At 49.4% G+C, this 24932-nt stretch overlaps 5 protein-coding genes across 5 annotated transcripts; 2 read left to right on the forward strand and 3 right to left on the reverse strand.

The window, feature by feature from the left end:
* Positions 1–609: 609 nt before the first annotated feature.
* Positions 610–4908, reverse strand: ETH_00004115 (uncharacterized protein; the record flags this gene model as incomplete). Its single annotated transcript, XM_013377401.1, has 10 exons — positions 610–737; positions 867–912; positions 1108–1356; positions 1984–2229; positions 2474–2522; positions 2626–2753; positions 2882–2935; positions 3170–3268; positions 3426–3511; positions 3798–4908. 10 exons carry the CDS (start codon positions 4906–4908, stop codon positions 610–612), a joined length of 2196 nt encoding a protein of 731 aa, XP_013232855.1.
* A 689-nt stretch (positions 4909–5597) lies between these two features.
* Positions 5598–9512, forward strand: ETH_00004120 (HIT zinc finger domain-containing protein, putative; the record flags this gene model as incomplete). The annotated part of the gene is made up of 4 exons (XM_013377402.1): positions 5598–6460; positions 6702–7746; positions 8246–8295; positions 8417–9512. The coding sequence occupies 4 exons, from the start codon at positions 5598–5600 to the stop codon at positions 9510–9512; spliced, it is 3054 nt and encodes a 1017-aa protein (XP_013232856.1).
* Positions 9513–10913: 1401 nt separating this feature from the next.
* On the reverse strand, positions 10914–13776 carry ETH_00004125 (uncharacterized protein; the record flags this gene model as incomplete). Its single annotated transcript, XM_013377403.1, has 8 exons — positions 10914–10995; positions 11189–11243; positions 11389–11536; positions 11960–12514; positions 12785–12846; positions 12991–13153; positions 13313–13359; positions 13731–13776. The coding sequence occupies 8 exons, from the start codon at positions 13774–13776 to the stop codon at positions 10914–10916; spliced, it is 1158 nt and encodes a 385-aa protein (XP_013232857.1).
* Positions 13777–14992: 1216 nt separating this feature from the next.
* Positions 14993–17536, forward strand: ETH_00004130 (uncharacterized protein; the record flags this gene model as incomplete). The annotated part of the gene is made up of 1 exon (XM_013377404.1): positions 14993–17536. The coding sequence occupies one exon, from the start codon at positions 14993–14995 to the stop codon at positions 17534–17536; it is 2544 nt and encodes an 847-aa protein (XP_013232858.1).
* A 1088-nt stretch (positions 17537–18624) lies between these two features.
* On the reverse strand, positions 18625–20128 carry ETH_00004135 (uncharacterized protein; the record flags this gene model as incomplete). Its single annotated transcript, XM_013377405.1, has 5 exons — positions 18625–18914; positions 19042–19136; positions 19307–19525; positions 19661–19760; positions 19915–20128. 5 exons carry the CDS (start codon positions 20126–20128, stop codon positions 18625–18627), a joined length of 918 nt encoding a protein of 305 aa, XP_013232859.1.
* Positions 20129–24932: the final 4804 nt, after the last annotated feature.

The following is a 24932-nucleotide window of genomic DNA, read 5'->3' on the forward strand; positions in this document are numbered from 1 at the left end:
CTTCGACATAATCCTATGCACTAACTCTTTTGAAAAACAGGGATCAGATCAACAATGAGGCGAGTGTACGCAAAGTACTGTTACCGCAGTTCATGCGTGCCGTCATGCATCACCCGAGGACCTTCTTCTCAAGAAAAAAAAGCGACAAGAAGTCATATTATATGCAAGTTTGTGCGTGTGTGCTTGTTTGCATCTCTGTTTGCTTTTATTCGTCTGCGTCTCGCGTTGCCTTTGTTTCTGTGCCTCTTCCTCCTATTTTGTTCTGCGTCTTTCCGCCTCGTCTCTAAGCGAGTCTCTGTGGTTTCCTCCATCTACCTCAATTCATCTTGTGAATCTCAGTCTGTCTTCGTCTGTGTCTGTCTTCTCGCTTAGCAGTTATTTCTGGTGTCTGTCACCCCTAATGTCACTACATACATCTCGGTGGCGCAGCTCCTACCCATATTCCGTCTCCCAATTTTCACCCTCACGGGATCAGAACAAAACAAAAGAGACAAAATGGAAAAGCAGCTGAACAGAGCCGCAGGTAGATTCACTATTCAAAAAATGAAATAGGCATATATACTGGTATGCGCGCAGATACGTTGTATTATAACATTTTCTTTTGGTCCTTCATTGCATAGGATATGACCTAACCAACGTTTCCTTCCCTTGTCTCTCCAACTCAAGCGTGATTACGATGCTTCGCCGGCTGCTGGGATTAGGGTCTGGGTTGATGCTCATGTGGCCCCTAAGGGTGGCTGCGCATAGCACGCATGCAGATACAAAGGAAGGCACCCAAAAGCTGCACGCAGAAGTGGAGGCGGCAAGGGCAATAGCAAGAGAAGTTTCAGTAATTGCAGCAAATAACGTCAAGCCAGCACACGTACGGTAACCAGGAGTCGCACTTAGGCTCCACGCCTTTCCTTCGCCGTCCTGTGATGTCCCAACCCCACACACGGACATATGCACACATACACGCATGTACACATACGTACACGCACACACAGGCACATAGACACACGCATTCGCACACGCATGAAACATATTACTTCCTGGAGGTGAACCTGTTGCTGCTCCGTTGACGCTTCGGCTACCGCCGCTGCAGTAAGATATTTTGCTTCCGCCCACCAGCAGGTGAAGAACCGTTTGCTTCCAATGCGTTGGCTGTTTCAAAGGGCTGGTGCTCAGCACCAAGGTCCCCGCTACGGGCTTCGTTTCTGTTGCTACTGGCGAGTCCACTGTTGCTGCCTTTTCTGCTGCAACCTTCTTGGAAAAGCAAATCACCGAAGGACCACCCTTGGGCTGGATGGGCTCGAAAAAACAGTCAAAGTAAAATACGAGGCTGCTGCAAACCTCAGGGGGAGGAGGCAAGCTTAGCTGCAGCAACAAAGCAGACGCAGCAGCAGCGGAAGTATCATCAGCTGCTGAGGCAACACTGGTTGAAGCAGCAGCATGCTTGTGATTGCCGACGAGAAGTAGAAAGCGCTGAGGTCTGGGAGAAACAACAGGGATAAGACTGCTTTGGAAATCAAATCAATACAAAAATAACTGAGAAGAAGAAAATTTGTAAAAATTTTCTTCGTCCCAGCTATTTGTACAGATAAGCACAACAAAAAGGAGACAAAGGCAGACAAAAACAAGCACTAAGATAAGCAAGCAGGCCAAAACTAAAGAAAAAAACAAAGCGGGCAAGCGCACGTATGAGCAAAAAGTACAAAAATGTGGGAAAGACAGGGACAGTGACAAACAGAAGAACAAGACAGACACAAATAGTTGCAAGCAGGGAGACACTGAGACGTTGAGGCAAATAACCATGGATGCAGATGGACACGTCTGCGGATGCCAGGCGCATACAAAAATACATGAGTAGAAATGAGTAGAAAAAGTAATATTGAAACATATGAATATGAGACAACATACAGCATCACAAAAAGCTACACAAATACCTCAACAAAAGCAAAGAAAAACGAAATAAACGAAAAGTAGGGACTGAGCATTGCCTACGTTAATTGGACATCTGAGAGTCCGCACTTCCCCCGCCGTCACAGAATTCAAGTCAAGGAGACAAACTGGCTGCTGCTGCTGTTGCTGCTTCTGGTTGAGCTGTTGTTGCTGCACTAGTTGCACCTCGAGCTGGCCAAAGAGAAGGTCGTCCGGTGTCTGGAGGGCCGAGAGGTCAAAGCCGTAAACTAAAGACCCGAAAGGCCCACGGCGCTCCTGCTGCTCCTCGCGCATGTCCGCAGTGCACACCTGTAGTGGTAACAGATGCAACAGCAACTAATGCAGCAGCCCTTGCTCTGCGCGTCGCCCTAATACTTTCCGTGAAGCAAAAATGTCCTGACACAAACAACGGTGTGGCACTTCATTCTGCTGCTGCTCCCCCACTAAACAAGCAGCACTGACGGTAACCACAGAAGCAGAGGCAGCAGCTGCAGCAGGTGTAACCGCATAGGTGGGTGTAGCTCCTACAGTCAGTGCGTTTGTAAGGTCTCACTCCAATCAGAGCTTTATTGGGAACCAGCAGCCCGTCTGCCCTCAAGTACCTGCACAGAAAAGCATCGTCAACCTACTGCTAGTTCTGCCACTACTGCCGCTGCTATTGCTGATGCTGCTGCAGTTGCTGCTGCATTTGCCACTTTGCATTACTTGTCTCTGGCGTGCAGCACGGAGAACAACATGCACTCAAATAGCAGACCGTAGCCCATCCATTCCGAGACAAGAACGTCACACGCAAATAAGCGAAGGCCAGTACTAGCCGCACAGTCAGAAGCCAGCTGCAGCAAAACATGCACAACCCAGCAGCAGTAGCAAAAGCATCAGCTGCACAGTAAAATACAGCAAGACTAAGCTGGCTGAGAAACAACAGCAGCACGAACTGCTGCAGCAAGTCTAAGAGGCCCACCGCGACCACTTCCGTTTCCGTTTCATCCGTCCAGTACAGTTCTACAGACTCCACCTGAGTCGAATCTCAAACCCTGCGTGCTAGACATTGATCTCTAAGCCTTCTGTAAGGCATAGCTACAGCAACGTGCAGGCAGCGACAGAAGCAGAAGCGGCAGTAACCGGCTTCTTGCAAATTCTAGGTAACTAGTGAAGTGGTAGTGCAGTGCTAAGCCCCAAACATCAAGCTCTTATGGCTGCGATACAACCCAAACGTATTCAGCACTAATCTGCAAACCCGGAAACCCACCTTCGCGTGCACGACCTGAATGATGGACGAAAATCCGTTAGCGGTAACCACTCGACGAGCCACAGAAACAATAGGAGAAGACGCATCCAGTGCCACCACCTGAGCACACCTGACACTCCAAGCTTGTGGTCGTCACATGTGGACTCCAATGACTCTTACCCCTCGCCCTTGTCAGGGTTCGTGTATTCCACTAAAAGATCACACGCCACTCTGGGGCTTATAGTTCAAGCCTTAGGGTCAATGCTTGAGGATATACTTTGCGAGCACCCGCTTTGGCGGCGAAGAGGCTAAGGATGCCGCTGCCGCAGCCCACGTCTAACACCACCTTGCCACGAATAGCCTCTGCAGCCACAAACCTTGAACCTTAAAGCCTAAACCTTGAAGGCCAAGCTGAAGCTGCGCATGAAAGCTGTTGGCGGCAAGGAAAAAGCTTTTCTTGCGCCGACAGCAAATGCAACTGCACCACAGGACCTGACCTACCTTCTGTAGTAGCCTGAACAAAACCAGCCGAATACCAGATGCGCCGGCAGCAACAGCGCTACCAATAGCAGCAACCAGGCTGGCAAAAGCAATAATCATGGCAATTGCAGCAATCACAGACACACCCGCGGCGGCAAAGCATGCTGACCTGCACGCTGTAAGAGGAAGTCTCTGTAGGCATCTGTGCGGGCAGTGTCTGTGATCATCTCGCGGTGTATAGATAGCTCGCCGTAGCCTGCGAAGTAGCCTTTATCTTCCGCTGAGTCCCCTGCTGCTACTCCTGCATTGTGCCTTCTTCTGTTGAGTGTCGTTGTCGCTTCTTCTGTGTTGTAGCTGCTCTTTCTCCTGGCTCCCGCAGTAGTAGGAGACACTGCATTGCCCATGCGGTGCTGCAGCACGCGATCGTAGACTTCCGTGTTATAAGGGGTGACGGGGGGGAAAAAGCTGCCTTTTCGTGCCGCAGTTGCTGCTGCTGCCGCAGTTGTGAGGTCACAAGTACCAGCAGAAGCAGCAGCCTCTTCGTCATCGCTGCTGAAGTCGTCTACATCCCATAGTAGCGGGTCTTCCGAATCAGCTGCAAGTAACAGCTCCTCAGGGCAACAAAAAACAGGAGAGTCCGCCGTGAGTGATCTTAAAGCTTCAGTGACTGCGGTGTACTCTTGCGGCTGGCCCTTCTGCTCATCCTGCTGGTGCTGTAGCTGCTTCTCATGCCGCCGATGCTGCTGACGCAAAAATGTGACCAGGGCAATGCGCGTGTAATGATTTAATGGGGGCAACTGCTGCTGATGCGGGTGCTGCTCATTTGGTAGGAGCCATTTGTCTACTGCTGTTAGATCTAAACCGTGTACCTCCCGCATGTGCTGGAGCACGATAGCAGCTGGTGTCTTCTTGCCCTTGCCGCTGCTGCAGTCTTCGCCCACGCAGCGGAAAGAGCACAAAAGGCACAAAGCTGGGGGGCTCTCCTCTTGTGATTCGTCATTTTGAAGTGTAGATACACTGGAGGTTCCATCGCTGTTGCCGCTGCTGTTGCTGCTGTTGCTGCTGCTGCAGTCCCAGTCACTATCTTCTTCTTTGTCAGTCAGTATCTCTTGGTCGCTGCCCTCATGGCAGTTCTTTAAATCAAGTTGCTGCGGCGACAAAGTCTGTTGTTCTTGACCTGGGCCCGCCGCTGCTGCTGCTGCCACTGCAGTCGATGCTGCAGCCGCCGCCGCAGCTGTCGTGGGTTCTGACCCCACAGGGTCTTCTACTGAAGATCTCATTGCAGATATTGAGTCTCAATGGAGTACGGCTCCTTAGGTACCTCAGACCTACGTGCCTTGCCCTGATCCTTCAAGCCGAGACCTGGTGGGGGCCCCGCCTCCCACTCACTAGCCCTTGTGGGCTTCCCTTCACTTTTATTGCTGCAAATTAAACTGGATCTGAATAAATTGAACTAAACTAGAGTTTCATCAAAATTGACATCTTTGAACAGTGAGGGCCCCCGGCGCTGTGGGGCGACAGTGCTTGCATGGGGCCCGTAGCCTTCTATTGTCGTTACTGCTGCCGTGACAGCTATTGGAACCGAAGCGGAAATAAATCATATGATTTGACTCTAATTAAGCTTAGTTTACGAGCTAGGCCTTACATGTTTGTGTAGAGGCTTTAGGGCCTAGGGCTTGGGCCTTGAGGCCGAGAGGCCGTCTGAACTCAGGTCACAAAGCCCCTGCTCCCGCTGTTCCACAGCAGTGGCTCACGCAAAGCATTTTCAATCCACGGCAAGAAGCAGCAGAAACAGCAACACAGGCAAAAGAGTGGGGAAACAAGGAAGCTTCCCCCATCCACGCCTAGCCACGCTGGCAGTTCCCCGAGCAACACTAAGAACAACAACGACAAGGCTGGCAGTAAGACAGGAAGCACAACTTAAGAAAGGGACAGCCACAACAGCAGCAGCATCGAGGGATCTGCGCAGATGGCGACGCCAGCGCTAGCACCGGCTGCCTTGCCAGTCCGCTCAGCAGCAGAAATGCCCGGTGAACCAGCGGGAATAGTATCACATTCAGCAGCAACAGCAACAGGACAAGCCGCTGCAGCAGCGACACAAGCAGCCGTCGTATCCCCGTCACCACCTGTACAAGTTGCTGCTGTGGGTGAGGCGACAGCCGAGAATCCTGCTGCTATGCCGGCGACCGAGTGCGAGTCAACAGCAGCTGCACCAGCAGTATCTCAGGCACCAGCAAAGCGGCAGTTGTTGGAATGCATCATATGCAGGAAGGAGTCACCTCCCTACCGCTGCCCGCAGTGTTTGCTGCGTACCTGCTGTCTCAAGTGCTATCGGCAGCACCTGCTGCTGCAGCAGCACATGATTCGCACGCGCAGCCAAGATCCCATGCTGGCTCACCTTGAGGGAGAAGCAGCGGCTGACGCAGCCACTGCTGCTGCTGCCAGGTCGCCAAACAGCCCAGTTCCGGCAGACGCACAAAAAGCAAATGGAGCGCCAACGGCTTTCTCCGCTGCAGTGTCCACTGCACTTAGAGAAGCCGCAGAAACTGCGCCTCCCGCAAACTCTTCTTTTCCCCTTCAAGCAGAAAGTGCAACAGAAGCAAAAGAAGAGGCAGCAGCCGCACTAACAGAGCCAGCAGCAGCGTCTGCAGCAGCAGCACTGTCGTCCGCCGTTGCTTCTCGAGTGCCCTTGCGCGTCAGTTACTGCCCATTGAGCTCCATGGGCAAAAAAGAATTCGATCGCGACATTTCGCTTCTGGAAAATGCAGCAAGGGCCATTGAAGCAGCGCAGAGGCAGCGGCTGCAGCAGCAAGAGCCGAGACGCCGGAAAGGGTATGGCACAAAACTCTAAACCGTAAAATATCAATCCCAGACCCTAAACCATACAGCAAACCCTAGACTCCGATCTGAAGAGCACATGTGGAGCCAATGCCGTTAGTTCTCTAGGTCAAGGTGCCACGCAAATGCATATCAGAGAGTGCACTGCAGGGTCTCGAAACCGGGTTGGAAGGCTTGTCATTTCGGGCTGCATGCTTAGTCTTCAGGGTTTACGGTTTGAATTATTTGTGCCCAGGGCCCACCCAGCTCAGCTGCGCAGTGTCTGTCTCCGCCGTGGGATCGACTTTTTGTTTTTGCCGCCAACTCATTCCAGACGAGTTCACAATAGGACCAAAATAGTGGTTCCACGCAAGCTGCAGGGGCAGCAAGGCCAGCAGCAGCAAAAACTGAATGAGCTACACGAAGAGTCAAAAGATCAGACACATGATCATCAGTCGCAGGAGGATTGCAACGACGCGGACATGAAACGGCAAAGAGAGCAGCCGCGGCAGCGACAGCAGCAGGAGCAGCAACAACAGGAACAGGTGGGGCAGGAAGGCGGAGAGCGCCAGGAGGCTGTTGTGGCTGATGCCGAATCTGCGAGCGAAGAGTCCCCCCAGCAACATCAGCAGCAAAAAACGCGCGGCGCTGACTCAGTGATATGTTGGGACGTTTGCTTTCGGTTGCCAAGTGCTGAGGGATTCCGGCTCCCGCTGATGCTTCGGGAGGACGTGCCTTTGCATCAGCACGCGTTGCTGCTGCAACAACACTGCTGCAAGAAGCTGGAGCAGCAGCACACTCAGAAGAGACCAGGCAAAGCAGCAGAAGCCTCAGAGGGATGCCTGTTGCTTCAACGATGTGCTACCGGACCCCTGCTGCAAATAGCAGCAGCAGCAACGGCTAACACAACAGCAACAACAGAAGCAGAAGGAACAAGCGCGTCGGAGCCAGGTGACGCAACGGCGGCCAGAGGATCAGCAGCAGCCGCGCAGTCAACAGCAGGGAAGGGCTTTCGGTTGTTGCTGCCGATCACTGCAGCGCACGCGGGCGTCACCTTGCAGCCGCACGCACGAGCAAACAGTGGAAACAATGCAACAGCGGCATATTCAGCAGCAGAAACGGCAACAGACGATGTGGCAACTGCGGAAGCAGGCTCTTCGGAGGTATTCCCACTAGGCTCTGAGGCAGAAGCAGCAGGAACAACTTCAGCAGGAACGCCCTCCACTGGGCTCATTCCTGCTTATCTTTTGCCTTGGGAGTTGTCTCTTCAAGAATGCTTGAAAGGAACAACAGTAGTGGAGGTTTGTTCTGTTCGCTGATAAAAGATGCCTACGTACTTTGTTGTTGTATTTACTTCTATTAATTCTTTTCTTTCATTCAACGTGCATCTCTACGTTGGCTTGTGAAGACTATCTGCGCCTCACGCCCATGCTCTATTTTGTCTGTTTCTCGTTCTTTACCGCTGTTCGTTCCCCTGTGTTCCTGTGTTGGTACTCAGTTTTGTCCGATATGCATCTTCAAGGATGTCGTCTGCAGCGCTATATCTGCTGCATTTGTGAAACCTTAGGAGCTTAAGCCTACTCGCCTATTGTGTCTTGCTTGTTTTCTCTCTTCTTCATTTCCATTTTATTCCGCTCCTTCACTGTTCCCCACTTTGTGTCCCGGATATTTAATGGTTGTTTTCAATGTACATCTGGGTCTCTGTCCTCGCCATGCATTCGTCTGTTCGTGTTGTCTCGTGGCTCGTGACTTATGCCATGGTCTCACTTTGCTTCTGTTGTTGCTTGCGACCTTCCGCAGCATCCCGATTTGATAGTGGCGCTTCCTGAAGAGCTCAACAGATACACTTGGTATGCTACTGCCGTCGTCCTGCTGCTGTTCTTGCAACTGCTGCTGTTCTTGCTTCTCTTGTTGCTTCTGTGTGTCGGATCAGCCATTTTTGGTCTTGCTGCTGTGTTGCTGCTGCTACAGCTGGCAGCCACCCTGCAGGGGAGGTCCTCATTCTCGACTGTTATCGCGTCCGCCCCCACCTCCACCACCTGAAGAGCCTTACCAATGTAAGGAACAGCAGCAGCAGCCGCAGCAGCAGCAGCCGCAGCAGCAGCAGCTGCAGCAGCAGCAGCCGCAACAGCAGCAGCCACAACAGCTGCAGCAACAGGTACAGCAACAGTGCGCTAGGCCGTGTCGAGTGCAGCCAGGTGGAGGGGAGAGAGACGGATCAGGTTTCCAGGGGAGCGATTTTCGGCTCACAGTGCAGCACCAGTCACAGCAGCAGCAGCAGCAGCTCCCCCAAGTGTATGCGGACCAGCGTCCACGTGCGCCGATAAGGTACAACCATCAGCAACATCTTCGCCAGCAGCGGTGGCCGCAAGAGGCCCCTGACCAGCAGCACCAGCACATGCAGCTCCAGAAGTCGCAGGTAGCCCTTTCGTACAGCCAGCAGCAGCAGCACATACAGGGACAACACTGTTTGCAGTCACCAGAGCAATTTAACAAGCAAAGTGTGCATCAGCAGCATAGGCAGCAGCAAAAGTTTCAACAACAGCCGTACGGGCAGCCACACATGTTTCCCCAGCAGCCTATGCAGCCCCCTGCTCCACCTCCACCAGAGCAGCAGCAGCAACAGCAGCGCCAGGCACATTTACAACATCGTGCTTATCCACAACAGCAGGGCCTGATGCAGCAGCAGCAGTACCAGCAGCAACAACAATGCCACCAGCAACAGCGGTTGGGCTCCCAGCAGGAACAGCAACCCCCGCATCAACAGCAATATTTCCAGCGGCAGCAGTATGCGCAGCTGCATCAGCACCAGCCTCAGCAGCAGCAGTATCAACGGCAGCAGCAACCACAGCAACAGTATCCGCCACCTCCGCAGCAGCAGTATCCGCAGCAACAGCAACAACAGTGCCAGATTCAGCAGAACAGTGTACCACTGCAGCAGAGGTGCCCACAGCCGCCGCTGCAGCAGCAACAAGGCTCTCATAGCTGGCACGGGGTGAAGCGCCAACAGCAAGGAGGTCTCCCGGGAGGCTTCAAAAGGCGCAGTTGCCCCCTTACGGACCAGTAGAGCTAGCTAGGGTGTTTCCACTTTTCGACATTGAATAGCACTATATGTTTTATTGTTCATCTGTATCTGCGGACACAGTGCAGTAGGTTCGCTGCAACCTAGTAGAATAGTCACATGATGCAACAACGACAATCTGCTTTGAGATGGAATGAGCGTCTTATGTGGACGCTGCGGTTTTTGTTTAGTCAGTTAATTCCCGTGTAGGTATGTTGACAGGGATAAGGATGAAAGGAGTTAGTTGTTTTGGTAGTTAAAGGGCGCGGCAGTGATAATTTGGTGACTGCAGAACGTCGATACAAAACCTGTAGTGCCGGCGACGTGATACTGATTCTCCTCATCTGCATTTGATCTTGATTAGCTTACCGTCATCTTTAGCGGGCTAGTGACCAAATGAACGCAAAGATCACCACAGGGCTGCGTGAACTAGCTGGCCACGTCGCATAAAAGGAAACGAAAAGAACGTATATATCCCTACTATTCCGTTTGCTGCGAAACAAACACATATGATTCTATGACACAACGCTGAAACACAACAGCAGGCCAGACACTTGCGGTGGCTCAGTAAAAGAACGATTATGTGACGCCTCTCAGCTCAGCTGCATTTGCTGCTCCAGCGCACCGGTATCGTATGCACTTGTTGAGCGCGCTAGGTGTGATAGCTGCAGTTCTTCTCCATGGGGAGGTGCATACAATAGGGAGTCCCACATAGTAACAAGCACGAGTGCACGTGTAGCTCTCAAAAGCCAAGGCACTGAACTCTACATCGTAGCCCTCAAGTGCCTCTCAATTACTAGAACAACGGAAATGAAACCCTAACCCTTAAACTACAATCTGGTTTACAGCTTAGGCTCTATAAATCTGGTTTAAAGCTTAAGCTGTATAGCTGGATTTCAGCGTTTGGTTCTGCGTCATGCCAGTAGCTTGTGGTGCGTAGTTGACACTTCGTTATGCCAGCAATTGGTGGTTCAGTGTCTGTCCCCGGGCAACTATCGACTCGAAGCAAGAGGCGCGTTCGCTTTTGGTTTTATGTAGGACTCGATGTATGACCTGCCCGTGAAACGCGTAGGGCGTAAATCCTAATGAAGCAGGAAACGAAGCTGGTAAGCCTAAGCAAGTTGTATACAAAAAGTAAATCCGAACAAGAGCATTGAAGTAGTAGTCCATATTATCTCAAAAGAGAGGCCGCCGGTGCACTTCACGAGGAGATGCGTTTTCGAGCGCCTCTTTTGTAGGTAAACACCTATTGAAAAACAAAGGATTGTACAATCAGCACTGGCACTGGTATGATTTTCTGAATTTCGCCTGTATCCAAATGCGTTGCATTCTTTGCTCGGTTTTCCGGTTGAGCATTTCCCGCATGCAATATCTGAATGCAGCAGAGACATCAAGGCGCTTAGCCAACTAGTCCCGCTTTAGCAATTGATCACTACGTTTCGCGTACTTACAAATGATCAAACACACTCCATTCTCTATGTGGCCCTTTCTAAATTGCAGTCGACAAACTACCTCTCCTGACTATTCCTTAAATACAGACCATATGTTTACAGTGTGCTGCAGTGCAGCCAGGAAGTCCCACTGTCCCCGGAAATCGCATGAATTTGTGTGTGTATGCAAATTTTAAATCAACTAAAGACTCTATTTCTCAACATTCATTTACGCCATTGCCATAGTCCCACCTGTTTTCACAGACCTCAAGCCCCGCTTCCTTACAAAAAAGCTCCTCAACCTCCCCTGTCCCACACCGCACGCAACGCTCACGAAAACCAAACTACGTAACAGAGGCTCATCTGGTTCAATGCATGCCTGCCTGGAGGAGTAAGTCGATGCACAGGTGGCGAAAAAATAGACGTAATTACCTGCAATTAAGTACAATTACCTTTCGAGAAATAGTAGGCAAGGGTGCCATCATATCTCGCATAAAGATTTGAAGCAACTTTCGGTTTTTTCTGCTCCGCAAATCTCAGCTGCGCCATATCAAGCCGCGCGTAATCTCTAAACAACACCATCCCGCCAGGCTTCAGCAGCTGCAACAAGCAGGTAATCAATTTTACAAGCACTGTACAGGTGTACTCCGTACTGTTGCTACTGCTGCGGCGATGCAGTAGCAAAAAACCCCTAGAGCGACACTGGCGAGGCAGAAAATTGCAAGGTGCACGCCGCTGGCAATAAATGCTTATCCATTACATAGAACCCCAAGTCTATGAGCAGATGAACATGAACGCTTAGTGAATACTGCCACGTAGACACATTATGCTTCCTGCATGCAGTGTCTATGTTTGTGCGGAAGGCAAACAAGCTTGCTCATTAGCTCGTGCCTGTTCTTTGCGCAAACATGTGTATTCATGACACGATAGCCGTTCTTTTCGTTGCCACAAGCTGTCCATATTTTGTGCCTTCGATTTGTTCTAATGCGTCTTGCAGCAAGCAGTAGCAGTTCAGCAGTTCACCTCCGCACAGCGCCTGGCGACGTCCCTGTGGTACTTTGGATGCATAGCGCTCAGCACGAAGATCAGCAGCACAAATTCTGCACTGTTTAGCGTTGCTATTTGTGGAGGCACCTCTCCTGTTGTTATGTCAAAAGCTGCAACTGTGCGCAGCTGGCCACAAGGCTGCTTAAACAATAAAGCCGCACCACGAGACACAGCTTCGACTGAAGCCGCTGCTGGAGGCTTCCCAGAAGCTGCTGCTGGTAAGGCTGCAGCGTTCGCCCCACAGACTGCTAATACACCTGCTGAAGGATTTTCTCTGCTAGGCTTTGGGGAGGCTGCTGCAATAGATGCAGCAGGCTCTGCACCAACGAATGCAACTGGCGCAACAGCAGACCCCGTGCATGCGGACAATCTACCGGCAGCCTCCTCTCTCTGGCTGCTTTCCTTATTTAAGCTTTCTATCTGAGGGAGCTGTGTAGCTCCTTCACCGCCACCACTAATGCAGGAGCCACCGTTGCTGCATTCACTGAGGCGGTGCACCTGCTGCCCAGCGCAGATGGCCGCCCACCGTTCCTATCGCAGCACCAGCAGCAAACGGGCATGGCACAGTGCGAGGCCAGCCTGTGTTGCGTCTAACGGACGACACTAAAACGGGACACTAAGGCTATGTAAAAGGAGTGTTTAGGGTTTAGGGTTTTAGTAAAAAGGGAGTATGCACTACAGACCAGGATGTTACTGGAATATGTGCATGGCCTTTAAGATGTCTGCAAAGTATATACTCTGTAAGTACTCAAAGTTAAGTTGATTAAGTTGCATGTACAACTAGGGAGTTCCGGCAATTACCTGCAAGATGGAGACCGCCCTCGGCGAGCAATCGAAAGCCACAGCGTGCAGCCGCGGATTCGCTGCAGGAAACAAAGCAGAGCATCCTACTTTAAGTCAAATCAAATAGGTGCACGGGCCATAAAAAGCTGTACGGACGCTGCACGTACGCTGTAGATGCGTCAGCATATACCGCAAGGCTTTCCGACTAACATGCCGCATCTCACCCGTCAAAATAGGAATTAAGGCGTTACCCACGCCGCATCCCACATCCACTAGAAGTGGATGCTCTTCAGCGTCACTTTTCTCCGCTGCGCTGCAGGCTGCTGCTATCTCGGGAAGTTCCTTAGCGAGCCACGCCCTGTCTTTAAAAAAGTGATCAGTGTTACGCTGCAAAGAGTTACGGTCCCTAAACCCGAGAACCTAGACTCTAAACTCTTGAATCACCGGTGGGAAGAGATAGACAGATAAGCAGCAAGTGAATCGAGCCATATGACGTAGGAAATAAGCCAGCCATATGCCGCAAGAAATGCTTGAGATTAAACGCACTTTGTAGAAAAGGTCCCAACAGCGCACGGCGTTCTCCAGGAGCTGCACTGAAACACCAAAACATCACAACAAAGGACATGTCAATTTAATCTCGAATGTGAAAGATTCCAATGGAAATCATTATTACTATGAACGTTGGGTGTATGAGATGTTTCTTGCCTTTTTGTCGTTCCGTCATCTCGTTGTCATTGCTTTCCAATATGGCGGTCTTTTCGCCTACGGCTTCCTGTGTCAGCTTGAATTTTCGGACTGAAAATTCGCAAACCCGTTAGTGAGTCCGCTATCAATGTACACGCTCCTACAACGACTGCAACTTATAGTGCAATTGATCAGATGCCACTGGCGACAGGAACATGATCTGGCAACACGTAAGGGCTCCATTGCGCTGTCACTAAACGTCGTGAAAATAAGCACGGACCTGTTTCCGTGTCATAGAACTCCGCCGGTCCCTCCGTTTCCTCCATTGTTGGGCACACACCTGCCAGATACAACAGTTCATGTCTTCTGGGGCCCCACGTAGACCTCCTAGTCAGTCACAATCCAATGGTTCCTACTCTATATGTATGAGGCAAGAAGACAAGTATTAGTAGGCGTGTGCGGACACACCCCGTCACAGACACGTATGAACGAGAAAACGCCGGGCACTCCACTGGAAACTTCAGAGACTTTGGGTTCAGTAGGGCTGCTGAAATGTTGCCCGTATGTTTCTGTAGTCCAAAAAAAACAAGGAAACAAGATGTGAAAAGTATTGCGGGACCTCCACTCGAGAAATTCTAGAGGAAGTCTTCCACAACACTGTGTTCACCTGGGTGACTGGTAGAGGCGCAATTCTCTACAGAGGTGAGCATCCCCAGATTCGTGAAAAAACATATATTGCATGCACGCAATAAAATTTTTTCCACATAATTAGTTTTACTTTCTGCTCTCTTGCCTGCTGCCGTGAGACCTTGCCGCTTGGGGGCCCCGCATCGGTATCGATGTGCATGCGCTCGTGCTCAGAAAAAGTCGAGGTGAAGTGGATGCATATCACCTGCAATTGTACAGCTTCAATGCCGTACCCTTAGATTACTGAAATGCAAGGCTTTTCTTTTCCTGCGAGTGCATGATACATGCACGCGACACGCACAGTTCGACGCAAGAAACTGCTCCTTGAAACCACCACTGATCGAGCACTTCGTTTATATGAATTTCGATCTAAATGGTACTGCTCTAGGTAGAGAAATGAATCACCTCTTATGTGGTGCTTTTGCAGCTCACGAAGACAGCAAGCTCTTGCGCACTTTTAGCATGTACCGCTGAGATAGTAGGGGCGCCCAGCTTGACAATTGAAATATTTACTTCCACTTCCCGGTCACACATCAATTTCTTTCCCGTGAACAAGCGCACATAACAGTTAACTTGGCCTTGCCGCCCGTGTCAGTGCCAGTTGGCGCCTTGGGCGGAAACAAATCGAGCGTTCGGATGATGCTCCACTGAAAATGGCAACCCGCGCACTACTCACGTGAGAGGCCGCGGTAAAAAGAAACATTAGTCTATCTTCAAGCGGTAGCTGGTCGATGGTAGCTACGGAGGATGTGTTGCGCTGGGAAGCCAAAGAGTAATTTGTTTCTCGGTATGCACGGGTTGAAGACAAACTGAATGAGCTAATTGTACAGCCATTTGCATATCTGCTTCCTGAGGATGCGCGCCTTGCTGGAAAGGCAACAACAGAAGCACCGAGCTGCAGCCGCTGTGGGGGACTTTCTGATGCGGCGATCCCAACAGCAGCAGCAGCAGCAGCAATCTCTTGCGTTACGCTGGCAATGGAGTGAGACTAACAGCAAGTTGCGGAGGCAAGAACAAGCTCTGACATTTTCTCTGCAGCAAGTCTTGTCTTCTGAAGCTCTGCAAGCTGTGAATTGCATCGCAGACGACGTTGAAGAGTACACAAGTACTGCAAAACAAATTGGGACGGAGGGGGCAACAGCCACTCACGACTCAACTAACGCAGCAGCCTTTGATATGGTTACACCTGGCGACTTACAGTCTTCGAACGTCAAGTCTCGAGCTGACGCAACAGGCGGCAGCGCGACTTCCAAAACACTGGCTGGGGGTCGCCCTTTTGGGCGTTTCGCCGCTACGCTGCATCGTATGTCATTCGTGCTGCATTCACTCAAACAGTTGAATTTGGCCGCCAGAAGCAACTGTGCATCTATCAAAGATACACTTGCAGCTGCCGGTGCTGCGAATTCGTCAGCACGTGAGGGGTCCTTGACTGAATCGGAGACAGAAAAAGAGCTATCGCCGCAAACTGAACCCACACAGGAAGATCACCAGCAGCTGTTGCTTATGGCTGGCTGTATCTTCCAGTCAGTGGCTGCAGCTCTAAAGGAAGAGGCAATATCACTGGAAAGGCGCTGGAAGGCCGCAGCAACGGAGGCGGCAGCCGCTACTTCGACTTTGAGAGAACTCCAACTTCCCCGACAAACGTGTGTAGCGCCGTTGGGGCTGCAGCGTCAGCAGCAGCAGCAGAAGGGGGATCCACAAAGTCTAACAGACACAGAGGATGCGATTTTTCGGGGAGAAGCCCCGGCGGTTCGTGTAGCAGCAGCAGCGGACGAGCTGGAGTTTGCTAGTAGGCGCAGTAGCGCAATCAGGGCAATGAACAAGAAAGAGCCTGCAGTTGCCGACAGTTCACATGAAGAAACAACGGCTTTGCCAAAAAGCAGCTCAACAGCGACAGCGAGACAGAGGCAAGCCCCTGCTGATGCACCATGGCAACAGCTGCTAGAAGAATACGGGTTGCGATTGCTGCAGCTGGAGCAGAAACACGCGCAGGAGCTCAAGGAGTGTCAGCGGCAAATTCTGCTATACAAGAAGGCTCTCTACAAGGCAGCTTCTGGGATTGTTCACACATCAATGATGCAGCAGCAACAGCACAACCGCAAGAGCAAACTTGACAGTTGGTTGGGCGAATTCATACTCACAGAGGCGAAGGTGAAGAGTCAATACGGCAGCTGCGACAAATTCTCCCTCCAGAACCCAGCAGGTGCAGAAGGGAGAAGCCCTAAGCTTATCCAAAGTGAGGAAAAGGACATCGGCTTTGATGCCAAAGGAGTATGCACAGATGATTGGCACACTGCGGCAGAGTCGACAGCAGCGCCTGAGGAGGGAAGTGGAGGCTGCGCTACAGGTGCTATCACCTCTACTGCTGAAAGGGAAGCTGTCGCTGAAGTGCTCTTTACTGTGCGTTGGCTGTCCTCTGTTGCTCTAGCTGAACGAGATAGCAACGAGGCGCAGTTGGCATGTCTGTGCAATCGACTGCAGCTGGCATTTCCGACAGCTGCAGAGAAGGACCTGAGGGCGATATTGAATGCACAGCAGCAGCTGAGCCTCGCCAACCAGCGGCAGGTGACATGCATGAGGGTGTGGACATCGGCACGACAGCAGGAGTTGTCACAAGTGATTCAGGGGCTGAAAGTCCTAACATCTAGATGTAGGGACACGATAGAAAGGAACAGGGTTGCTCAAAATTTGAGGGAAAGGAGCCTGAAACTGTCTAAGCAGCTTGAACAGCATAAGAAGAGAAAAGAGGAGGAAAGGAGCAGACTAACAGCAGCTGAAAAAGCTGCCAAGGAAGCAGAGGTGGCGAGGCAGCTCAAAAATGCTATTCGGGAAAGGTCGAGAAGGGAAAAAGATAAAATATGCATTGAGGAATTCCGTCAACGCAAGCTGCTGGAGTCGAAGCAGCTCCAGGAGAGAGAGGCGGAAAAGGAACAAGCAGCATTAGCAGCAGAAACTTCACAAATGAAACTTCTGAAAGCCGCCCGAGTTGTGAGGCGCCAGGAGCAGCACAGATTACGGACGCTTGTGATACAGTTGGAGAGGCAGGAGCAAAAGTTGCAGGAGGAGTTGATGCGACAGCGGTTGTTCGCAGTCGCAGACAAGCTAAAGCCTGCAGCAGAAAAGGATCCTTCAAGGCTTCACCAACCCACTGCCTCTTCTCAGTCCTATACTCAATGCGGACAGCAGCAGCGCCAGCAGCGCGACCAGCAAATGCAGCAGCGATTAGCCAGTTTCGGCGTGAACGCTACGTACAGCAGCGACGCCTTGATGAAAGATCTGCGCTTCAGATTCAGCACAGAATTGGCTGAATGCCATCTGGCTAACAGCAAGCCAGCCCAGGATCTCCTCATGAAAATGAGCCGCAGCGAAGAGCCAAAAGACAAACCACTCTCATTTTGACTATTCTGCCACCCACTGCTTCCGTATCATTTGCAACATTTCTTTTGTGCGATTGTGCAAGCCAGTCTATTCCTAGTGTCATTACTCTACATCGACTGAATAGTGGATATGCCATTCCTTGATTTTTAAGTACATCATAACATTGATTCACTACTTTTTCTATTTTTAACTCCAGATACTATAGTTAATTTATTAACAATTAAATCTGCATGTGTTAGGCACGCCTCTTGGTTTTTCCTGAGCCAGGATGTATTATTATTGTGTAAATTTTCATCTAAATTCGTTCCTAGTATAATTGTATTTTCAAATAAAATAGATATGGTAGAAGATAATGAATTATTAGGATTAGTAGAATTAGAGGTAAGAGAATTATTAGATATATATGAAGATATAAAAGCACAAATAATATATTTATATATATTTTATAATGAAAAATATCAGGTAATATTTTTTATCCAATCAAATAATAAGTTTTCCTTCTTCTTTTTATTAAGCCAGAGGAATTACAATTAATACATCACACAAGTAATCGATTATAAATTACAAAAATATATATGTAAAGTAATATGTCTTCGAATCTTTTCGTACATTAATTAGAGAAGTACGTAGCATGAATTTAAATATAGAAGCTTTTCCTCATAGTTTGGGTAAAGTATTTTTTTTCCTTTTCTCAGTACATAGCATTTGTTGCTGATTGCTTGGGATGGTGGATCTCTTATGCGCTCGTATTCCTTTCGGGTCTTTCAAACCTGCAAGAACGCCAGCGAAGTGGTATTTAAAGCAGTGAGCGTACGCTCTATTACGTTAACAATTCAAGTTTCTGCAGTCCTTCGCTGCAGGGCGTGCTATCTCTTTTTTTATGTCTAGTTGGCGTGGTCAGTGCGCGATGGAAGACGCCAGTGTAGAGCCAAAATAATGAGTCTAAAACCAGAACCGCAAAAAAACGGTTCCTCGAGCCACCCGCAAACTAATTCATCCCTAATCCGCTGCAGCTGTAAGTCAAAGCATCACTGCAGCTCAGCTTGGGATGTTGTTAGGGTCACTCGGGCTTGCGGGGATTAGTATCCCAACGATAATATCATCAACCTTCAGGAGCAGCAGCTGAGGCAAGCCTGTGCCTGCTGCGCCGCTGCAGCAATATCTATTTCGCCGTCTGCATTCACCACGGCGGGTCCATAGTAGGCCATGGCATTTCGGGACTTGTAATATTCGTTTCTCATCGCCGACTGAGTGAGACGGACATCAAACCGATGGCTCACAGGCTCAAAGAAAATAGCCCACAAGAACATCACACTGAGAGACACCCCAAGCATCACCGTGTAGACGGCGTCCCAAACAGGAAACGACGAGTTGCCCCATGTGGCGAGAGCAGCGAGCTCTGCAGCAACAGAAGCACACACGCAAGTAAACAGGCAAGGCAGGGGCACCAATAAGTTATACTCTAACAAACGTAAAAGGTTCAGGCAGAAAAGAATTTAGTGAGCACTCTGTCGAACTAGACTCACCGGCGAAAGCTGTCAAGTGGAAGCAGAAGGCGCCAAGCCATCCCCAAGCCTCTCCAGCGCCCTCCGAGTGGTACGTCTCAAGGTAAAATATAGATCTGCGTCAGACACGAGGAAAAGACGAGGCAGTGCAAATTTTCAGCATTTCGTCAAACCGCAGATGCAACTAGCTGGAGAGCAGCGCAAGCTGGCGGCATTCAGAGCCTCGAGTGGTCACTCTATAAAAGTCTGTTAAAATCCACAGGCCAGAAATATAGTTTACACGTACCCCGCGTAGAAAAACATGGAAAAGGCGTCACAAAGGCGCGAAGTGAAAAAAATGAGCCAGGAAGACCCGCTGCCTATATTTTTGTTCATCCAGGGGTCGTCGAAATAGTAATTAGCGGAGTAAACGACAAGAAGAGTCAATGTTGAGGCAACAACACCGAACGAAGAGGCTTGCTGCAGAAATTTGCTCCCTGTGCGATATCCCCTGGATTGTTTGATGCTGAATCACAAACATAGCAACTGCAATATGCCCGATTAGTAGATGTCTAAAAGCCCTTCTAAAAGTCTCAATCAATATGTTGTCGCAGAAGTGCGTAAAATTCGGTTAGTAGATGGGGGACCAGGAAAGGCGCACCTGCTGTCGTCGTCAGTCAGAGATTGGAAAGCCAACATGGTGAGATGCCCGAGTATCAGCAGGCCACAGCCCAACTGCGCCGCCCAAAGGGGGCATTTGCCTGGGAAAAGAAACATTTGGTAAATGTATATTAAAATTAAAAATCCGAATTGCGGTAATGCGGATGAGAAGTCTATAGATCACTGTTCGGGGCCACAGCCCACTGTGCCGTGAGGTACGAGACCCTTGTGCCTGTTCGGGCAGGTGTGGCTCACCAGCAGACTCAGGGGCGGCTCTAAGGACGTTTAGAAGCGCCAGAGGATCGTTCTTTCCCGCCGAAACCGTCATGAGGAGGCATGCATAGGCCCCCAGCAGCAAGAAGACCCCTAAGCGGAGGCTGTAGTTGACAATGAAGCTCCAGAAGGGCTCAAACTGAGGTCCGCGGCCCTCAGGTGCCTCTCCTGGTCTTACTACGTAAGTGAAATACATTTTTGCAGGGAAATTTTGGCAAATTAACGGCTACACGAAGGACAGGGAGGCGCCGTGGTCGATGCTGCCGGGCTCGCCGCGAGCGCGAATCGGCTTTCAGTCACGCGCGATGAAAGCATACAGTTCAAGATGCTATATTTATTCTTATTTTCCAGAAAGCAAAAAGACGGAAATCGAAATAAAAACGAAAGTTTGGAAAGAATTGACGGAGGAATTGACTGCTGCCGAGACCGACGGGCTGACCACCGCCGACTAGCGAATTTCGCTGCACAGTCCAGAAGCCTGACCGAATTAGGAAGCTTACTCTGGTGAACTGTGCCTTGGGTTTGTCGCCATTCTTCTTTCCATGACTTAAAATTGAAATTGTGATGTAAATTAACTTTAAAATGTGCATTTGAATTTCCAGTTGACTGCCGAGCAACTGCCCCCCGCAGCGCTCCCTGCGCTCCCGGCTTGGGCCAAATGCAGCACCACGCGAGGCCTAGCGCGTCGTCGCTACCCATGTATTTCATGTAATTTGTTTGAATGGTACAGAATTTTCCGTCATCGGCTTACTGGGTAGTGAGAGTTCTTGCAGCAAACCTCACACAGTCGTAGCATGGATCCCTATTGTTGGATGGCGGGACCTGCGGGCAGCTAGATTGGTTAGCTTTCATCGAATTAGTTCAACTTTACAAAATGCCTGTCATTAATTTGGCACAGAAATTGTTTTCTGCATGCTTGCTGAAGTGCTGGCGCGCACTGGCTCCTCAACTCCCGATGCGGGCTTAGCTGCACAAATAGGAGCCTCGGCGCCAGGGTACAAAATTGTAGATGTATTTCCAATGGGCACTTTTCTCCCTGAAGTCAATCAGCATGTTACTTAGCTATTGTTTCAAGCCATGCACCGCTGTTGTTGGTCACTTGTTATTTTCGCCGTCTTGTCCTTGGTGTGAGTAGGTTAGGTTGCTACTTCACTAAATCTTTCCTTGCTCCGTTGGTGTCTATTGAAGCCAGGCCAAAGGTCAGCTTTGTCACTTTGATTTCCTTTCTGATTCTGATACGTTCAGCTCCGACTTCCACCTAGCCGCGTCCCCATATTTTATTCACTTAGAGCTCAATGCGCAAGCGGTATTGTCTGTGCTTCAGCAAGCATGACACTGAGACTTCAAGTGTGAGGATGGCTTCAATTATCTTTCAAATGTGACAAAAACTGGATGAGCTTGGCGAATAACACATTAGTGTGAGACTCGCCGTGAACTAGGTTTAGGCATCTCCGCTCAAGTTCCGTCTGCACGCGTTCAATAACACAAAAGGACTGTCTATTAAACCGGAAAAATACTTTGTTATTGGCATTTAGAATAGTCATTATAAATTCTGTCAATTGTGGATGTTTTCGGGTTACTTTCTCAATGTTGCTACAAGCCAGAAATGTACCCAAACTCAAGTTAAGGGTGCCCTCGGTCTCTTGGGAGAAGGGTCTGAAGCTCACAGCGGCAGAATTTACGGGCTAATCCAGCAGTTAAACGGGAGGTTGCTTCTATGCGCTACGCCCAAGCAATCACAATACTCATTCAACCTCAAAAAGCAGTGAAAACTCATTGCTCAAAATTTAATGTATGGATTAGAAAGCGATCTAGTACTAGTGAGGTCATTGTTTCTTGCTTCTGCAATATAAGTAGTTATCAGGCTGAAGGCCCAGCACAAATAAACTGACGTAGCTAGGCGGAGGTGTCAATCCTTTTTTGGTCGGCGGTCAGCAGCTACGGGGAAGACCGTAAACAAAAATAAGGGCGCGATTGTAAATGGACGAGCTGTTAATGGCCTTTGTATCAGCTATGGGTAACGCTGGAAAGAACCTTTATTCAAGCTTTCTTATTGAAAGTAGGCATTGCAGTGTTTAAACTAGCAGCGGCGCGACTTAAGTAACCGCTAAAAATTGAACGTATTTCATTCTCCAAATAAAATGAAAGGAAAATTGAGCCTAAATTAAATTCCGCAGTGCATGTGTTCGATTTGAGAGTCCTTTGCAGTCACGCTCATGATTCTGAATTAGTGCAGCTCTCTGGGTCCCGATTAGCCTTTGTAGAAATCGGGAATGTGTATCTTTTTGATAGACGTAATAATGCAGGCAAGAGAAACCGTACGATGAAGCAGTGCATTCTAGGCAGCAAGCGATTATGGTGTTTGTCCACACTCTGCGGTCCACTGTAGCGTTGCAGTCGGCATTGCACCAGCTGCTGCTGCACAGGCTCAAATCTTCCGTGACTTGGATTTTTCCTAGTGAGAACACTTTGCGCGCCGCTACGAACACGTCCTGGGCGCAACACCGTCAAGTTATGCTCTGGCAGAACGCCGCAGTAGATTCTTCGCTATGACACCCCTGCAGGGACTCACTGCGTCAACACAATCATTTTCGTTAGAACGAAAGAGCTTCAGCAAGCAGCCGCCTGATGAAACACGAACATCCAGACACCAAAAGAGCGTCTTGCGACAGCGCACGTTTGCGCAGGGTCGATACACATGGTTAATTTCATCCAGAGATTAATTTCTTACGCTTACCTTTTCTGATAGCTTTATCTTGGTTCTAGCCAGAGCACGGACGGTTCATTTAAAATAGATTGCTCCACTGCGCTTCGGTGTGTGCAGTTTTTGTAGCTAATGGGGACTTAAGATGGAGCGCCACATCGCCCGTGCAAGTGATGTATTTGGAGACACACCATCGAGAAATTCTACCTCTGTTGGAAAGGTTGAATGTGGCCGAATGCACGCGGTACGTGTAGCTGCAGCGCACCATTATTTGCAACACAAACGCGCTACGGTCGAAAAGCCAAAGTTCATGTTACATGAGCCCGTGTTTCGAATTCAAAGTAGTGGGCTTGACCAACGTTGTACTTGCCGAAGATAAGGGAAGTTAAGGACCTGATGAAAGTGATTCCAAAAATTTGAGTAAGTGCACTCCTAGATCGTTTCGTGTCACAAGAAACGGGAAACATCAGACAAGAGTGAGGTGGCTGGAGTGTGTGGTGACTGGGGATTGCACAAAGTTTAAGAACGGGAAACCGCGAAGACGCAGGCAGATAGTATGTCTTTTCTGTCTCATTCTGTACTTAGAGATGCAATTTAAGAAAAGGCATGTAGTAAAATACAAGCAGGTTACACTGCATGACGGCTCGAGCAACCTTGTTTTGAACTACCGTCACGAAGCAATGCCCAAAACCTCATTCTACTCTTAAGTAACACAGAATTTTAATGCATCAAAGTTGGCATCATTTACAAAGTACACATTTTTCTGCCAGTGCGAAGGCCTGGAACGACTCTAATTGTTGGGACCAAATACACTTTGTTTGCGGGGAGGCTCTCCCAAATTCAACCTGTCCCGGAAGGGAAAGGCCGACGTTCAGAACGTGAACAGATTGTTATACTGCGAAGGTGATAGTTTAGTGCTTGTGTGGCAACATGTAGAGCTCAACACCTGGAAACCACTGAAGGAATTGTATCTACAAATTTAGAGCACGAACCACGCTCAAGTACTGCTCCAACATAATGAAATGTAATATTACATCATGCATTCAGATATATAGAGGTACTCTGAGATTTCATAGAGGCAAAAGCATAATGCAATCTTTTGAAAATGCGGGACCTCAGCTGATCGTGTTTCAGCTGAGCAGTATCCCAGCGACCGTTCTTCGTGCTTTTTTCGAAATAAAATTGACATATAAACTAAAAAACAATAAGGCCGAATTTATCTTTTGAAATGACTTCTCGATTCTATATTGTGCACGCATTGAGTCTGTGGATTCCCGACCGGTGGTCCGCACAGCACACCTGTGCTCCCGCTCAGAAACGGCAACTTGCAGGCTCCCTGAGAAGTCACTTTGCCCTTCACAGATATTTGGCTTCAAAGGAATTTTTTGTTCTTGGGAAACATTGAAAGATATGGGATCTCAGCCCAATTTCTTCTCCGGAGCGCAGGTGCAGCCTGCCAGTGCATGACGGCAAATGAGGCTGCACCGTCTGCAGCAGCCTGAAACCATTCAAGATTGATGCATATTTTCGAATTCTAAAACAACGTGAATATTAAAAGTATATTTTGCATTTTAAGTGTTTTCCAAGTATACACTGGAAGCAATCATCGCCGCAAAGTGTTTGTTGACAAGTAGCACGTCGCCGGAGAGCGTTTCAGGGGGTTCCGCCGACCATGGGGGGGCAGCGGGAACTGAAAAACCCATGGTTTACTTTTCTTACTAATTGGTCTTCTCAATTTAACAAAATTTTGTAGAAGCCAATTACTAGTAAAAGAATAATTGGACTGAGCGCACGTGAGACATGGGGCTAATGCGAAGCGGGACAGCAAGGTAAATTTCACTGTCTGGACGCGAGCGCATGAGATGCATCGGAATGAGATGGACAACTCGGCAACGGCTTCCTCTGACTTGTTATTATCTGTTTTTTAATGAAGCAAAGTTACAAGCTGTACAAAGGTCTGCGGCATAACCCGTGATTGCTTGCTTGCAAGTTCGCAAGCAGCCACTTAAACTTGCAGTGACGGCTGCCTTCAGTGGGCTCATTGTTCAGCGGCTTGATTTGCCCGGCATGCTCTGCCTCCTCTTTCTACACTTCATTGAATCATTTTTACTTGCTCATTTTTTCGTTTTAAGAAGACCGGATCTAAGTTTGGTTGGCGCAGCTTACCATGTGAGACATGTGTGAAGCATCACCCTCTTCCGGCGATCCGCTAGAAGGGCTTTGGCAATACGCACACCGGCATCCGTAGTATTTGCTTGGCATTAAAGCAGGAGTAGAGCCATTTTCTATTCATTGA

Source organism: Eimeria tenella, genomic scaffold (genome assembly GCF_000499545.2).
Source record: "Eimeria tenella Houghton genomic scaffold, Eth_scaff50, whole genome shotgun sequence".
Lineage (NCBI taxonomy): Eukaryota > Apicomplexa > Conoidasida > Eucoccidiorida > Eimeriidae > Eimeria > Eimeria tenella.